General features: G+C 43.8%; 1 protein-coding gene across 5 annotated transcripts in view; it reads right to left on the bottom strand.

Moving 5' to 3' along the window:
- Positions 1–740: 740 nt before the first annotated feature.
- NGEF (neuronal guanine nucleotide exchange factor) overlaps positions 741–17,771 on the bottom strand; it is a 245,957-nt gene continuing 228,926 nt past the window's right edge. For 4 of the 5 annotated variants that reach the window (XM_029616712.1, XM_029616714.1, XM_029616716.1 and 1 more), the window contains 2 exons: positions 10,366–10,470; positions 741–5,676 (listed from right to left, as the gene is read on the bottom strand). In XM_029616712.1, the coding sequence (XP_029472572.1) occupies positions 5,492–5,676; positions 10,366–10,470 (290 nt within the window). In that variant the 3' untranslated portion in view covers positions 741–5,491. Of the gene's footprint in view, positions 5,677–5,703; positions 9,501–10,365; positions 10,471–17,771 lie in introns of those variants that run through there. The other variant, XM_029616713.1, reaches the window with a different exon arrangement.

Below are 17,771 nucleotides of genomic sequence, written 5' to 3'. Positions count from 1 at the left end.
AGATTACAGTTTCCTGGTCAAGGTTTCTTTAATTTGGGAAAAAAGAGCTTAAGCTGTTCCTAGGACTACATTTCCCAGAAGTCTCCACAAGGCATGACCAGGGATGGAGAACAAACAGACATCCTTTTGTACAAACAGAAGGAAAAAGATTGAGTAGACTTGCACAGTGGGAGGATACACAGGAGGGTCAATGCATGCTCATAAAGACTGAGAAGGTTCTGAGCTCTTAAGAGAATGTTTTTGTCTCACTGCTGTCAGATGACTTGATCATTTGTGTGGTTGACTTTATTCTACTTGTCCACAGAGAAAAAGGGATTAGATGCTGTGTTCTGTCAGGGAGAGTGGGACTGAAATTTTGTTTATGGCACAGTCTCTATACATAACTACAAATATCTGTATATGACTCATCCTAATGCATGAATAGAACAACATTAAAATACCAAAATAATAATAATGAAACCTGACTGATAAATGAATGAATATAACTGTCTGGGAGCAAGTGTGACGTGAAAGAGAGAGTATCTGATAGGAAGTACAGTAGCATGAGTGTAAATGCAAATAGCGCAGAGAAAATACAATAAAAGATATACCAGAACGTATAAGAAGCACATCCCCAAGGTGCAGAAAGATAAGCGAATTAGAACCAGAGAAATTAAAATAAAGCAAGATAGGGATAGGATGCTGAAAGAGACAAGAATTTGAAGAACTGCGGTGAAAATGAGCAAGAAGCACAGTTAGGGTCTGAAAAATGTAGATTTTATTTTTATTTTTTTTAACAATTTTTAAAGCAATTACAGCATATGTGCCATAAAGATACTCTCATAGCCATTGTATGGTTTCCTTTTAAACATTTCTCAAACATCGTTCAAAAAGGTCTAAACTATTTTGTAAAACCTCTAGAAAGGATACAAAAAAACAACTCTAGAGATTTCACAAATGGTTAGGTCTGTAGTGAGACTCTACAGGGGGTACTCTTACAACAAGAGCACTGCTCCTGACATCCATAGTTTGTTCTCTGAATATTTTTGTTCAGGTGTTCTTCAAGAAAAACTGCAAAAAATTTAATATATATTTTTTTTAATCACAGAAGTGCAAAACTTTAAACTTCTCTAGGATCTCTCATCCCTTGTCACACATCTATTAAATTATTCCTTTCCAGACCATTTTAGGTAAAGTTGGCTATCAGTAGAGTACTGGAAAACAGACTGTAATGAGACTTTTTGTGAGGGCAGGCTTATAGTATTAAAGCTAGTAATATCAACCACGGTCCATTCACCTACCCACCCAGTCCAATATTTCTTCTCTTTCTGTATTGCTTCACATACTTATCTTTTTCCTCAAATCCATCCTTACACAAAACAGAATTATGGCATGGACTGTAACCTGCTGCTGCTTTAACAATTCCTCAATCTACATTTGTTATTCTTAAAAAAAAAGTTGATCAGTATTGTATTGTCCACAAAGCCTCTAAGCCCAAAATGCAGGTTGGAAGTTTTCAGATGAACAGTACCACCTCCTTGAAATTCAAAGGTGGCTTTCTATGTCCTGGGTCAGATTACTCATCAGGCAGCTTTAAGAAATGGAAATTTAAGGGTGAAGAGCAGTAGCTCCTATAGAGGAGAAGGTGCTTATGAGGACCTTTTTAATCTCTCTTGACCTCAAAAGTCTCATTCCATCCAGCTTAGTTGGGGAAAAAATGATTAAGTATTATATTTTATATGACTATAGTGAGGAAGCACTAGGATATATGACTTTCCTTGCAGCGACCTTTGAGATGGAGTGGATCCAGATAAGACCTTGACAATGGAAATTGTTTTAGTGAGAGGTATTTTGGAGACACCTGATATACAGTTGTGTTCAAACGTTTAGGCACCGCTTGTCGAATTATGTGTTTGTGAATCTCTAAGTGAACAGAAGCTGATGTAACCTCTACATGGTACAAAGTTAGCACATCTTTCTGAAATTTTTAATGCAAAATTACTATTTGCTGATTTTAATGGATTGAAAACAATAAAACAGTGAATAAGGCATATACAAAAGTTTGGATACCCTTTCAGCCAGTACTTTGTATCACATCCTTTGAGAGAAATAACAGCTTGCAAATGTTTCCTGTAGCCAGCTTAAGAGTCCTTCTGTTCTTGCTTTTTTTAGTATGTCTCCCACACTTCCTTGTAGAACTCTTCTGCCTAAGAAATATTCTTAGGTCTCCTTACATTCACTGCATGTTTGCGATCTCCTCACAGATTTCCAATAATAAGATTCAAGTCTGGAGATGCTTAAGGCCATTCCAAAACCTCCATCTTTCTTTCCTGTACACACTTCATGGTTGATGTTGAGATATGTTTTGGATCATTGTCTTGCTGAAATAGCCAACCTCTTTTCAGTTTGTCTTCACAACTGTGGGAAAATAGTTTCTAGGACATGTTGGTATTTCCTTGAATCCGGTCTTCTTTCCACCTGTACAATATGTCCTGTGCCACTGGCTGCCACACAGTCCCAAAGCATAATCGATCCATCCACATGCCTAATGGTTAGCAAGGTGTTCTTTTCTTCAAATGCTTCACCCTTTTTTTTTTATTCAAATGTACCTTGAATGGTTGTGGCCAAAGAATCCAATTTTTGTTTCATCATTCCAAAGCATTTAGTTCCAAAAATGTTTCAGGTTTATCAAAATTTTGTTTTGCATACTTTAGACAATGAATTTTATGATGAGGTTGTAGAAAAGATTTCTTTCTGACAGCTCTCCCATGCAGATCTTTGTTGTGTAAGCAACCTTTTACTGTGGACAACTACTCCAGTATCAGCCAAACTGTTCAGCAAGTCATTTGCAATAATCTGTGGGTTCTGTTTTGAAGATCAGTTTTTGGGCAGGTCTATCAAATATTTTTCTTGGGTTCCCAGATCTTGGCTTGACTTCAATAATTCCATCTAACTTCCATTTCTTAACAATGTTTTTAAAAATGAAATTGCTAGCTGGAAACATTTAGTGATTTTTTTAAATTTTATATAGCCTTCTCCTGTTTTGTAGGAATGAATTATCTACATTTTCAAATGACAGCTGCTGCTTAGAGGAGACCATGGTCATTGAAAATAGACAGAACATGAATCACAACCTGAGAGTTTAGAAGGGTCAGCGTATTTGTTCAAGCATGGAATTGATCTCGCCCGACTAAATGAAGGCCTAACAAGTCCATCAACCTTTTGGGTTTTATTAACAACTTAAAAAAACAAGTAACACAAGAAGCTGCCATACTGGGTCAGACCAAGAATAAATGAGAAGGAAGTCCAAACTTTTGCATTTACCATATAATTATTTTCAATCTGTTAAAATCAGAAAATAGCAATTTTGCATAAAATTTGTATAAGATGTGCTTAATTTTGACACCATAAATTACAAAAGCCACACTCGACAGACTATAACCAAATGTTCAAAACAAAATCCACCTTCATAAAGTACACTTGAATGCGGAGACCCTTAAACGTGGACTGTCTGTACAATGATAAAGATAAGTAGAAACCCCTCATACATGGATACTATTGCTGTTACAACGGATTCCCTTTCTAGACATACGTCTCTAAATAGTCTATTTTTATATTATACCGTTGCATATAAAATAGTCACTTGAAAAATAGTACTTATCCAACTTTTATTCCTTTCTTATCTGAGCCTGGCCACGGCTACGGTATTTCGATGTTAACAGTTTTAGGAGAGCATTTTAGGGGCCTTTCTCCAGTCTAACAGTCCTGCACAATGACATGAGCCTGACCGTGCGTAATGTGCGCGCAATTTTAAGTGGACGCGCATGTATGCGCACAAATGGTGCTTCTACCACGTAAGGGGGGGATTTTTAAAGACGTGTGCGCTGACACCGTTACCAGTTCTCTAGAATTTTTGGTTTCACAGCTTACACGTTACCCATAGTAGAAGTAAAGTTACTTGGAAAAGGACCCCGGCACACACCTGTGCGTGGAAGTTATTTCTGCACTAATTTCAAGTTAAAATCCAGGAACACACATGCCCCACCCAGACCACGCCCCGCCCCCGTTTTTGAACTTTTCGTTTGTGCGTGCAGCGGCAAATACGCGAGTATCTAGGCAGCTTTTAAAATCCTCCCGATGCACGCTGGCCTGACTTGTGTGTGTATCTCCCGGTTTTGGTGCGTGCTAGGCTTCTAAAATTCACCTTAGATATTGTACTGCATATATCACAACCAACAAGGTACATTTATATCTGTCTGTCTTGTGGACCACTTAATACTTAGTCACTGGATGTTCTCACATTTGGCCCTCCATCGTCTAACTATACCACTATTTTATGTTTAACAAAATAATATAAAATATGGATTATTTAAAGACCTTTGATTACAATGGGGATCTGTTGTATAACAATCTCCTACTTACATTTATGATTGCACCGACGGCAGAAATGTAAGGATCTCAGTATTCAAGTGCAATTATTTGACATGTTTAACTTTGAACCGTTGAAAGGTTGTGTCAGCTTCTATTTACTTAGAGATTTATTGAAACAATTTGGCTAGGGCTTTCTAAACTTTTGTACATAATTGTAAATACCTGCAGACAGGGAGAATTGCTCCTGGAGTTGAATATATGACTAGAAAACTGTTAGAAGAAATAAGATGTGCCTGTTCTGGTCTCAACCATTGACCAATGATGATGTAGTGGGTGATCAGCAACCCTGTGAACAGATGACAGTCCAAATCTAGCAGCCTGTTAACTGACTGAGGAAAAGTTACATAACACTTCAGAGCAATGGGAAAAAGAAGCGACAGGGGTAAAGATCCTAGAGAAGCAGGTACCCAGTACCTATGACCGTGAACATTTATGTAATTATATTGCTGGACATTTTATAATGCACTAAGCCTGTTTTGTAACCCGTATACCAAAAGTATATCAGCTTTCATCTTTACTTATTACCAAGTCTACTTCCACAGCTGTACAAATGACATACTCTAGAACCCCACTTCCTGATGTGACAGGCCACTCTCTGGGGGGAAAATGGAGTTACAGCAGAAACAGCAAATATGACATCACCTTTGAAACATAATTGATCTGTAACAACAAGAGCAACAAAGAAGGCCAAACATGACATCATTATCATCATGTAGTCCTGCAGCAGCTGTTCTTCACCCATGCCAGGTCTCCATGGTAAGTGGGATAGCTGCTCTGCATACCCTTGAAACATCACATCCATGGAAGAACACTTGTGTCTGCAATACACTTATATATGCTTTAGAGGAACAGAACAATAATCCTGATTTGTCCATATAAGAACCGTAGGTCCTCGGTGTTATCTAACATCTGGAAGAATGACTTAAAACTTCAGTAGCCTCCATTTCAGGGGGCTTAGGTCCCTCGGCAAGCCAGAGCCTGCTAGAGAGCTCCATGCTATCCTTCCGCAGCCCTCTTGCAGTTTCCAACTTGTATCCACTGATGGCTAGGTACTGTCTCCTTTCATCAGGGGTCTGGGTGGTTACTGCCGAGTCCTGCTACCCAGCTTCCTCCGGTCCTTGTTTTGGCTTCCATCCTCAGACTTGTGCACCCGGAAACATTCCTTAAGGTTCTGGGTCCGAATCTCTGGGTTCAGGATCTCCTCACCCACTGAGCAGGGAAACCAGCCTCTTTCCTGGTCATGAAGTCGTTCACCAAATATCCACCCTGTGGTGAAACAGGAAAAGTTTGTATTTATTTGAGTTTTATTTATTGCTGTGACTCCCCTGTGCTGGCCCATTTTTTAGCACTGATTTATTCAACGTGTTTTTTTCTTTTATATTAGCTTAATTGTTTATTATAGTATTGATGATGTATTTTAATCTGATTTTTAATGTTTTGTGTCATCTGTTTTGAACAGTTTATTTCTGGATGGAAATGCATAATGTAAATGTTAAATTTAAATAAAGCAACATACTGCAAAGGGGAAATAGTAACTTTTTGTTTTTAAATCATTGATGACATTCCACCTCTGATATTATTTCCTGTTTTCACCCATTATAACATGGTATCAGGTCCCTTCCTAAATCACAGCGCAGTGCTCCAACTACTAGACCATGCCTCCTTTATAAACTATGAAGAGTCTGGGGAGGTGGAGAGTGGTTGAAGTAATCGGAGTGCAGGACTAGGATTCAGAAGTCCAAGAACAAAATTGTCTCTACCACTGACTCTCTATGACCCTGGACCCACTTCAAAACAAGGCTGGTCTTACTCTGGTTTTCCTGGTTGACACATTTAGGTTTCTTTCTCGGCTTTGTTATAATAAGGTAATGGACAATTTCTGGCCAAGCAAATTGTTACACTTCTTAAAATTCCTTTTTTGTGGCATTGTGATGTCATAGTACTACCAGTCATTGACAAAACTGCACACACCTTTCTGTTCTATTATGAAATAAAACAGCACTAACTTCAGACGACTTTCTATTTTTTTCATTTGTTTAAATGTATTGTTTTGTGTGATCTGTTTATTTGCAAGGCAATGTCTCCCTACTACTTTGGGCTTTCTGCTCAATCAGAAGTGGGCTCTTATCAGGCTGTAATGCCATGAGCCATCGTTTGTCTCTACCCTGGGACTGTTCCCTTTTTATATCCCCTTTCCAATTTGCTTAGCCCAGTCACTGGGGTATATTATAATATTGGTGCAGTTAAGATTGGGCATAAAAATGCAATTATAAAGAGCTGGTGCATGTTGATATATGGTCTCTCCATGATTTGTATGGTGGCAGCTTGACTTTTATGTTTCAATAGTTTTTAGTTATTTTATGTGATGGTTTGTTATTTTTAAGCAGTGTTTCCACAAACTGCTTAGAATATAATATAATGCAGCATAAAAAAGTTTTAGATAAATTATGATGACAGTCTGCGGCAGGGTGACCATGCACTAGGGCCCCTTCCGGAACCCTGAAATCATGTGCCCCAAGTTGTATGATGTCTGGGACTCTGTCCTCCTAGGTGCTCTGAATATTTTTAAAGAATATTGTCTTTGTGAAGTTTACTATTTTCTATTGCCTACTAATAAGCAGTGGAGTGCCTCTCTTGCCATCAGCCGGCTGAGGATCCTGAAACACAGAAACTAGAACACAGAGCATACCCTGAGGAAGCAAACATAAAACAACTTCATGATCACCCATGATCACAGAAACATAGATCATGACAGCAGATAAAGACCATCTAGCTGCCCATCCACATCTGCTCGGCTTTATAGTCCCTTCCTCTCCTCAGAGATACTCTGCGCTTGTCCTATGTTGTGTTGAATTCTAATATTGTCCGTGTCTCCACCTTGTGAACCACAGTGAGATTGTTTCTATATAGAAAAATCTTCTTAGATTTCATCTGTCTATCACCTTTCAACCTCATCACATGTGCACTCACTCTAGCGCCTCCTTTCCGTTGAAAGAGGCCAGTTTCCTGTGCATTTATTCCTTGGCGGTATTAAAATGTCTCCCTCCTTTTCTCCAAGAGTATACATGTTTAGATTTTAAAGTCTGTCCCTCTATGCTTTATGATGAAGACCGCTGACCCATTTAGGTAGCTGCTGTCTGGACTGACGCCATCCAGTTTATATCCTTTTAAAGGTGTGGCCTCCAGTACTGAACACAGGACTCCAAACGAGATCTCACCAGTCTTATACAGAGGCAGTATCTCCCCCTTTTTCCTACTGGCTCTTCTTCTCCATGTGCACCCAAGTAGCCTTTTAGCTTTTGCTGTCTCTCTATCCACCTGATTGGCCACTTTAAAATAATCGGATATGGTCACCTCCAGATCCCACTCTTGTTTTGTCCACAGAAGAACTTCTACACTGTACTGCTCCCTTGGGATTGTAACCCACATGCATGATCCTGCCTTAAGTTTTGAGCATGAAACCTTAGCTGCCAGACTCTAGACTATTCCTCAAGCTTCACTAGACCGCTCCTCATATTTTCCGTACCTTTTGCGGTGCCGCTATGCTTCTCATTTCTGGAGTAAGAGAAGGCCAACTTCGTTACTTAACAGCCCAGATGAAATGAGTCTGGAATCCCAGTCCAGTTTCTAGTTGATAAGTTTCCACAACACTAAAGCCAGCATCGCAACTATAACTACTACCCCCTACTGGCAATCTCAGCCTGGAAACTGAATTATCTTCTCATCCTTAGAGATAATTCTACAGAACGTAGAGCAGAACCATAACCACCTTAAACATAAGTTTAAGACAGGGAGCCTGGCCTGGCATTGTGAGTTTCTCCTAACATCCTAAAACAGCACCCTCTTGAATATTATTTCCTAAGTAAAAGATGAATGAATGCTTAAGTCCCACAGGATGGGTGTTGGAGAATTGGATGGAGGGGACACACTCTTTCTCTGATTTTCTCAGTTTTCTTTTTCCCCATAGACAGATTGGGAGAAAAGCCTCAGAAAACCAGACTATAAGTTAGACCCATATGCTGTTTGCATAGGGCAATATCCTCCTGTCCACATGAACTTTTGTGCTTTGGCACAGACTTAATTTTAATGGGCCCACTCACTAGCCAAGCAGCAAATGAGTAAAAAAAGAAAAACCTTAATTTAACATGTAAGGCCCCCTCCCCTCAAATCTACCCCTTACTCTAGTGTAGGGTTTTTGTAGTTTAGACCTTGCCCTGAGTGATGTCAGTGTAAAAAGAAGTGCTTAGGAAGATTTGGCACGATCCAGTGAGAGATGCCATAGGTTTAGCAAAACTACTGTGTGACACAAAATCAGAGGGGAAAGGAGGCCAGCAGAGCGAAGGAGCTGAAGTCAGCCATAGTCATGTAAATGCTGAGAAGCTGTGAATGCCTCTCCTTATGAAGGGCATTTGGAAGGGTCGTTCCACAGGGGAAGTGGGTCTTCTCTTAACAGAGGGGCGCTTGAAGGAGGTAACCTGCATGGAGCGGCAGTTACTACCGTAAGATGCTTGCTGGGCAGATTGGCTGGACCACTCTGTCTTTTTCTGCTGTCATTACTACTATGAGAAGAGATCATGTCCAGGGAAGATGGCTGGGGCCAGAGGTCAGGATCCCCAGGCCTTACTGAAATGAAGGAATCTTGGGGTTCAAGCATGTACGCTTGAGAGGGCTCCAGAATCAAGAAATCGTCTTGGGGAGGAGATGTTAAGTCAATATACCTTATATTGTTCCTGAGATTGTCTTGGAAAAGTGTGTGCTAGACAGGACTGGTTTCTGGTGGGAGTTTGCAAGAACTGCCCAGCTGAGGAAGGGTCCTCTTAAGAGTTCCTGCCTGTAAGAAAAGTCAGCCAGAAGCTCACCAGTTACTGGGGAAAGGGAAAAAGAAAACTGCCCTACATAAGAAGAACAAGGTGAGACCTAAATGAGAGTGGGTTCTTTCCCCAAGAGCTTACCTTCCTGGGAGTGTGGAGAATTGCTGTGAAATGTCGTCTGTGGACCGTTGGGCTGGGGTGAAACTGGCTCTACCTACAGGGAGGAGCCCTGCAGGTTCTCACTGCCAGCAGGCAGACCCAGACGAAGTGGCAACCGATCTAGATCAAAAGAACTTTTGTTTTGAACAACAATCTGAAGTCTGAGTGGTGCTTTGTGTGCATGGACAGGACTGATGAGCAGAAGGGTCCTAGTGAGGAAAAAGCCTTAGGGCCTTGAAGAGTTAAATCTCCCCCCCCCCCCCCACCCCTTGTACAAGAAAATCGGGAGGCCATGTAGCCTGCGCTAGGCTATGAGCCTCCAGTGAGCCCCTATGTCCAAGACCAGATCAGGCAGTGGCTACAAATGCGTGGTTTGCATGGCCAAAACCCATGCTACTTTTGTAACTTTAACTGTAAATCCAGGCAAACAAATTGCATGTATTGCATGTGTATTAACAAATATGGCTTATACTGCAGAACATCCTAAGTGATATAATCAGGCTAGAATGTAATTTATTATAGAGGGTAAGAGAAGAGCATAGGTTATATCATTGTAATTGCAGTGTGATACAGCTCCCTAGACGGGTGTAATAAACTTCTCAGAGATGTCCTGAATGGTGCATGTTTCCCTTTGTAAAGGTCCCTGCTCTCCATCCCACCATAAACTCTCTCACCTCATGTGTGTCACTAGGAACTCATCTCACAGCCTTTGGCAGATGTCTTCTATCTATACTATCTACCCAACAAAATGGTTGAAATAAAAGCAGTGGCCATGGGGTGTCCATATAACCAAAGAGAAACTGCTTCTGCATCCTGGCCTGGCTGGAGAGGAGCTACTGTTCTGCCCACTAGTTTATTCCTGAAGTTTCATTCAGTTGACCCATTTTTATATCACGATTCAGTCCTGCTGCTTCTTTTTATTAATTGAAATAATTCTCCACCTAAAGGCATAGTTAAATGTTTTCTATGCCCCCGTAGCCCCTACCATCATCCGTCTTGTCTAAGATGTTCAGAATGTCAGCCAGTTCCAGGGAGAGCTCGTCTGGTTCCTGAGCCACGTATGAATGCACACACTGCATCTGCGGACAGTCTGATGGAAAGGGAGAGGAAGCACAGTTAATTTAGCTCTGCCTTTCTATTGTTATTACATAATTATCAAATGAGGAAGAACACCGCACCTTGTCTGTTTTCTTAACCAGACCTGATTCCTGTTGCTAGCCATCATAGAACCATAGGGGATGCCAACTTTTTGATTTCCTTTATTTGCATACTTTTTGTAAACTGTAGCCAAAAGCCAAAAGAGGTGTAAAGCAGAGTTGCTTACCTGTAACAGGTGTTCTCCTAGGACAGCAGGATGTTAGTCCTCACACATGGGTGACATCATCAGATGGAGCCCAGCACGGAAAACGTATGTCAAAGTATCTAGAACTTTGACCATGCACACTGAGCATGCCCAGCATGCCCTACATCATGTGTCCATGCGGGGTCCCTCTTTAGTCTTATAACATAGAATCATAATAAATGAGAATATATGGAGAAACCCAACTCTGCCAAGAACACCTGTTACAGGTAAGCAGCTCTGCTTTCTCCTAGGGCAAGCAAGATGGTAGTCCTCACACATGGGTGAATCCCTAGCTACAGACTGCTCCCCAACACAAAAGGCGACTAACAGGCACCAACCAAGTGCCAATGGGCACAACAACCACAGTGCTGTTGGTAACAGAAGGGGAGACAGCCTGAACCCACACAATGGGCCCTAGGCAGGGAGAGTTGGGTTCTACTCCTCGAAGAGATTACTGAGGACAGACTGGCCAAATCTACTGTCACATTGGCTATCCTTATCCAGACAGTAATGGGATATGAATGTGTGGACAGAATTCCACATCGCAGCCTTGCAGATCTCCACAGGAACTGCTTACAAGTGGGCCACCAACGTTGCCATGGCTCTGACAGAATGAGCCTTGACATGACCCCCAAGATGCAGTCCCACCTGGGCATAACAGAAGGAGTTGCAATCTGCTTTTGGAAATGGCAACTCCCAAACTCTTCCTATCAAAAGAAATAAAAAGTTGGGTGGACTGTCTATGGGCTTCTGTCCGTTCCAGATAGGTTGAACTCTCTTGCAGTCCAAACTGTGCAGTGCTCATTCGCCTTGGTGCAAATGGGGCCTGGGAAAGAATGTTGGCAGGAACTTAGGGTACGTATGCAAGACCACCCTGTCATGAAAAAACTTGGTGTAAGGTGGATAAGTCACTAAGGCTTGGAGATCGCTGACCCTGCATGTTGAGGTGACCACCACCAAAAATATGACCTTCCAGGTCAGGTACTTCAAGTCACATGAGCACAGTGGCTCAGAAGGAGCTTTCATCAGTTCATCTAGCACCATGTTGAGGTCCCAAGACACACTGGGAGGCCTTAGGGGAGGCGTTAATTGAAGCAGGCCCCGCATGAAATGAGCAACTATAGGCTGTACAGAGCTGGGTGTACAATCTACACCATGGTGGTATGCCCCAATTGCACTCAGATGGACTCTAACAGAGTTGATTTTCAAGCCAGCCTTTGATAGATGTAGAAGGTAATCAAGCAGTTTTTGTGTGGGGCAGAACAGATCCAGGGCCTTCTGCTCACAGCACATGGAAAACCTCCTCCACTTCAGTCTGTAGGACTTTCTATTAGAAGACTTTCTGGAAGTCACCAGGACCTGAGAGACATCCTCTGAGAGATCAAGTGGAGGCAGAATTAACCTCTCAACATCCAGGCTGTGAGCAACAGAGCCTGGAGGTTGGGATGCTGCACCCTGCCTTGGTCTTGTGTGATGAGCTCTGGCGAAGTCCCCAGATCCATTGGTTTCCGAATAGACAACTCCTGAAGGAGTGGAAACCAGACCTGTCTCGGCCAATGAGGGGCTATGAGAATCATAGTCCCTCTGTCCTCGCAAAGCTTCAAGAGAGTCTTTGTTACTAAGGGAATCGGAGGATATGTGTACAGAAGACCCTTGCCCCAATGGCAGGCAAAGGCGTCTGAAGCTGGTTTGCCATCTGTTCTGTACAGGGAGCAGAACTGAATTACCTTTCTGTTGCAAGGGGATGCAAACAGATCCACATCTGGGCTCCTCCAGAGGCGAAAGAAAAGATCTGGTTTGCTACCCCCTGGTCCACTTGTGGGGTCTGAAGGCACAACTCAGCCTGTCCGCTATCACATTCTCCATTCCAGGAAGATATATGGCTCTGAGCACCATCCCATGGGACAGGGCCCAGGACCAGATCTGGACCAGTTCCTTGCTTGTTGACATTCCACATAGCTACTTGGTTGTCTGTTTGGATTAGGACAACTTTGTTGGACAGCTGATCTCTGAAAGCCCACAGAGCGTACCTGATCGCCTGGAGCTCCAGGAAACTGATTTGACAACGTGCTTCTTAGGCAGACCAGAGGCCCAGGGTGCAGAGCCCCTCTACATGATCTCCCCACCCCAGGATGGACTCATCCGTGATAAGGGTAATTTGGGTAGGGGAACTTTGGAAAGATATTTCCCGTTCCAAATTTAAGAGTGCCTGCCACCAGGACAAAGAGTCCTGGAGAGATGGGGTGATTCGGATACGATCCTGGAGGCTCTATGTGGCCTGGTACAACTGCGACCTCAGGGTCCATTGGGCTCTGCACATGTACAAATGAGCCAAGGGAGTAACATGATATCCCCTGGCTCTGTTGAATCACTGTCGCTATGGACATCAAAGTGACCACCCTGGAAAGTGGCAGGAAGGCTTTTGCCTGAGCAGGGTCTAGCAGAGCTCTTATGAAGTGAAATTGAGTGACGAGCTGAGATGGGACTCGGGTAGTTGATGACGAATCATAGAAACGTAGAAACATAGAAATGATGGCAGAAGAAGACCAAACGGCCCATCCAGTCTGCCCAGCAAGCTTTCACACTTTTTTTCTCATACTTATTTGTTATTCTTGGCCCTTAGTAACCTTTTGGTTCTATTTCCCTTCCACTCCCGCCATTAATTTAGAGAGCAGTGTTGGAACTGCATCTAAGTGAAATATCTAGCTTAATTAGTTAAGGGTAGTAACCGCCGCAATAAGCAAGCTACACCCATGCTTATTTGCTTACCCAGACTATGTAATTCAGTCCTTGTTGGTTGTTGTCTGTATATAGATCCACTTTCCTTCATTCCCCCTTGCCGTTGAAGCAGAGAGCTACGCTGGATATGCACTGAAAGTGAAGTATCATTCTTTCTCCCCTGCTGTTGAAACAGAGAGCTATGCTGGATATGCATTGAAAGTGAAGTATCAGGCTTATTTGGTTTGGGGTAGTAACCGCCGTAACAAGCAAGCTACTCCCCGCTTGTTTGTGAATGCAAATCCTTTTTTCCACATTTCCTCTTGCTGTTGAAGCTTAGAGCAATGTTGGAGTCGCATTAACCGTGTGTATGTTTATTGAATAAGGGTATTATCTCCAGGAGTAGCCGTCATTCCCGCGAGCCACCCATTCTTCATTCACATCCTCTAGACTTTATTGATCCACAGTGTTTATCCCACGCCCCTTTGAAGTCCTTCACAGTTCTGGTCTTCACCACTTCCTCCGGAAGGGCATTCCAGGCATCCACCACCCTCTCCGTGAAGAAATACTTCCTGACATTGGTTCTGAGTCTTCCTCCCTGGAGTTTTAAATCGTGACCCCCTGGTTCTGCTGATTTTTTTTCCAATGGAAAAGGTTTGTCATTATCTTTGGATCATTAAAACCTTTCAAGTATCTGAAAGTCTGTATCATATCACCTCTGCTCCTCCTTTCCTCTAGGGTGTACATATTTATATTCTTCAATCTCTCCTCATAAGTCATTCGATGAAGACCATCCACCTTTTTGGTCGCCCTTCTCTGGACTGCCTCCATCCTGTCTCTGTCCCTTTGGAGATACGGTCTCCAGAACTGAGCACAGTACTCCAGGTGAGGCCTCACCAAGGGACCTGTACAAGGGGATAATCACTTCCCTTTTCTTACTCGATATTCCTCTCTCTATGAATCCTAGTAGTAAAGCAGCAGCAGTAGTAGAAGTAGTAAAGTAATAGTAAAGTAGTAGTAGTAAAGACATAGTAAAGTAGTAGTAGTAGTAAAGCAGTAGTCATAAATCTTTATTGTCACCCTCTGGAATGGTCTATTGCGTTTCATGTCTTCTACATCTCGCACTTGCATCCTGCACTTGTATTTTACTTGTCAATAGTTGTTATCTGCTATGGTTTCCTGTTTTATCAAATTGTTTATTAATTTCCTTGTTTATTAATCTCCTTCCTTATTAATTACTTTGTTCTATAATTTCAAATGTAAAGCGCCTTTGCTATTTCATGTTAAATGGAAACCGATGTGATGTTACGAAATGAATATCGGTATAGAAAAACTTTCAAATAAATAAATTAAATAAATAAACAGTAACTTCAACACCCAAATGGTCAGGTGTATGGACCGAGTGGCTCCTGCCTGAGATGTACTCTTGACCAGCCAAACATCCAGAGAAGGGAAAAATTGCACTCCCAGCCTGTGGAGGTGCGCCCCACCGTGGCCAAGCATTTTGTGAAGACACGTGGGACTGACGCTAGCACGAACAGCAACACTCTCTGAACTGGAAGTGCTGTTTTCCCACCACATATCTGAGATACTTCCTGTGACTTGGGTAGACCTTGATGTGCATGTATGCATCCTTCAAATCAAGGGAGTATAGCCAGTCCCCTTTTTGTAAGAGGGGAATCGAAAATGCCCAGGGAAATCATCTTGAACTTTTCTCTTTTTAGAAACTTGTTCAAGGCCTTCAGGTCTAGGGTGGGATGAAGTCCTCCTGCTCTCTTTGGAATCAGGAAGTACTGGAAGAAGAATTCCTGCCCCCTTTTGTCTTGGTGGGACAGGTTTGCCTACTCTGGTTGTAAAGAAGGTGGAGAGCTCCCTTATCAGTACCTCCTGATGCACTATTGGCCCCGAAGACGGGCACAGAGGGCAATTTGGCAGGACACCCAATAGGTTTAATTAGTATCCTTGATGGATGATGTACAGAACCCACTGGTCCGAGGTTATACTGGGCCACTAATCTGCGAAGAACCGCAGCCTGCCCCTGACTGGGGGATCCAGTATCTTATGTACAGGTGGTTGGTTCATGCTCCCTACAATCCAGTCAAAACTTTGTCCTGGGATATTGACTGGTGAGTGCCGTTTGGGGCTTGGGAGCTCTCTGCTGCCTTAGTCAGCCACGGGAGCTCACCTGCTATGAATGGGAGCGAGGGGCTGGAGGATAGTACTTTCTCTGGCAGTAGAAAGACTTCCTCTGACCCTGTCTCACCAACCTCCTAGCTGAGGAGGGTGGGTCGGAAGTGCTGGTGGAGAGTTGTTGGAGGGCTTCATGGTGGTCCCGTAACTAGGTTACCGCATCCCTCACCTTATCTTCAATGTGATTCTCTCCCATGCATGGCAAGTCAGCAAGTCTTTCCTGTACCTCTGGTTGGAGATTCGAAGAATGCAGTCATGCCATTCTGTGGGCACTGATTCCCACTGCAGAGACTAAATACCATTTCAAAAACATTTTAGGTTGTATGAACTTCATGTTTTCCACACTCCTCATGCACCAGCAACTTGAAGGTGTCCTTCTGCTGTTGAGGTAGCTTCTTGGCCACCTCCTGCACCTGCTTCCAGAGATTCTGCAAGTATTGGTTCATGTAGAGCTGGTAGGAGGCGATAAGGGCAATGAGCATGGGCCCCTGGAATACTTTCCTCCCAAGAGCATCCATTGCCCTGTGATCCTTCCCCAGGAGCATCAAGGTGTGGGCCCGAGAGTGCTTGGCCCTCTTGAGAGCGGATTTGACCACCACCAATTTGTGCGGTAGCTGATGCTTTTTGAATCTAGTAGTCTTCTGGATGAGGTAAACCCCATCCTCTTTCCTATTCACAGAAGGCACTGTGAGGGGGGTTCCCAGACCCTCAGCAGCAACTTCTTAAGGATCTCGTGCATTGGGACTGCCACAATCTCCTTAGGAGCCTCCATGAACTGCAGGATTTCCAACAACTTGTGCCTGGCATCCTCCTCTGTCAACAACTGAAAAGGGATGGCCTCAGCCATCCCCTGCACAAAACCTGTGAATGTTAAGTCCTCTGGTGGAGACTTCCTTTGTTCCTCTGGAGGTCAAGGCTCTGAGATCCTCTGAGTCCTCGGAGGAGGAATCTGCAGTTTCATTCCCCCAGGGGTCATACGGAGTCTCATCCTCACTGTAGTCCACAGGGGATGGGTACCCAGGTGCTCGGCCTTTGTCCAGAGGCAATGACACTGGAAAACCTGGATGGGGGGCTACAGGGCTCAGCACCCCTGCCGGCCTTGGTGGAGCTTCCTCCTCAGAGGAACCGTATCGGTCGGGGGAAGCATTGGTGCACTGCCAGGCATCGATGGCATCCTGGGAACCAACACCAGCTGGGTCAGTAACACATAGATGGGCACATTGAGCTGTTGCAGCAGTGGTTCCAGATTGGAAAGCACGGGCATCAGACCTGTCGGTGCCACAGGCCTAATGCCCTGTAGCACTCAGTCCAACGCCAGCTGGACTCTCTGTGCCAGCTCCTCCTCAAAAGTTGTCAGTGCCAACACTGACTATGAGGCAGAAGGAATGGCCAGATCTTCCTCAGATCACCAGGATGGATCGGCGACTGGCACCAGGACCGGTGGAGACTGTCGCGGACCCCCGGCATCGATGGAGAATTGGCACCCCTCGCTGCAGGGTCGCTTCGGGGGCATCATGGCATAAGCTGGTGCCTCCCTGATCCCAGCACTATGCATCAAATGTAACCGGTGCCGATGCTTCCTCGGCTTCCCTTGGTGCTTGGCCCGATCTTTCCCTGGTGCCAAGGTTGAAAATGACAAATCCGACAACCTCGACCTGGAAGAAACTGACAGGGGTTGGTCTCTGGCGCCCCTATCCACTAGCGGCATCGATGGCATTGCCTTTGTTTCCAATATCAATGATGTGGTGTCCATCGGTTCGGCTCCAAGGTAAATCGGTTCAGATGCCGCCGATGCTGACATCAATGGCTCGGACTTTCTTGATCCAAAAAGTTTCTCCATCTTATCGAGTTCAGCGCGACATCCCTTAGGGGTCATCTGGGCGCACATGCGGCAACCCTGGATGTCATGTGATGCCCCCAAGCAGAGGACACATATCTCGTGAGGATCCATGATGGACATGGTCCTTGGGCACTGGGGGCATTGACAAAAGTCAGACAACGCCATGACGAACAAAAAGAAGTAAAATGAGAGTGGTGATGGTGGGTGGTCAAAGGCAGGGGGCACCAAGGCACCACCACCATGGAGGGAATGAAAGTGAAAAGAAACTTACCAAGAATGCCAAAAAGCCTGACTAAGGAAC

Source organism: Rhinatrema bivittatum, chromosome 9 (assembly GCF_901001135.1).
Source record: "Rhinatrema bivittatum chromosome 9, aRhiBiv1.1, whole genome shotgun sequence".
Classification (NCBI taxonomy): domain Eukaryota; kingdom Metazoa; phylum Chordata; class Amphibia; order Gymnophiona; family Rhinatrematidae; genus Rhinatrema; species Rhinatrema bivittatum.
The sequence above is the reverse complement of the archived record's forward strand: the minus strand, read 5'-3'. Positions and strand labels throughout refer to the sequence as shown.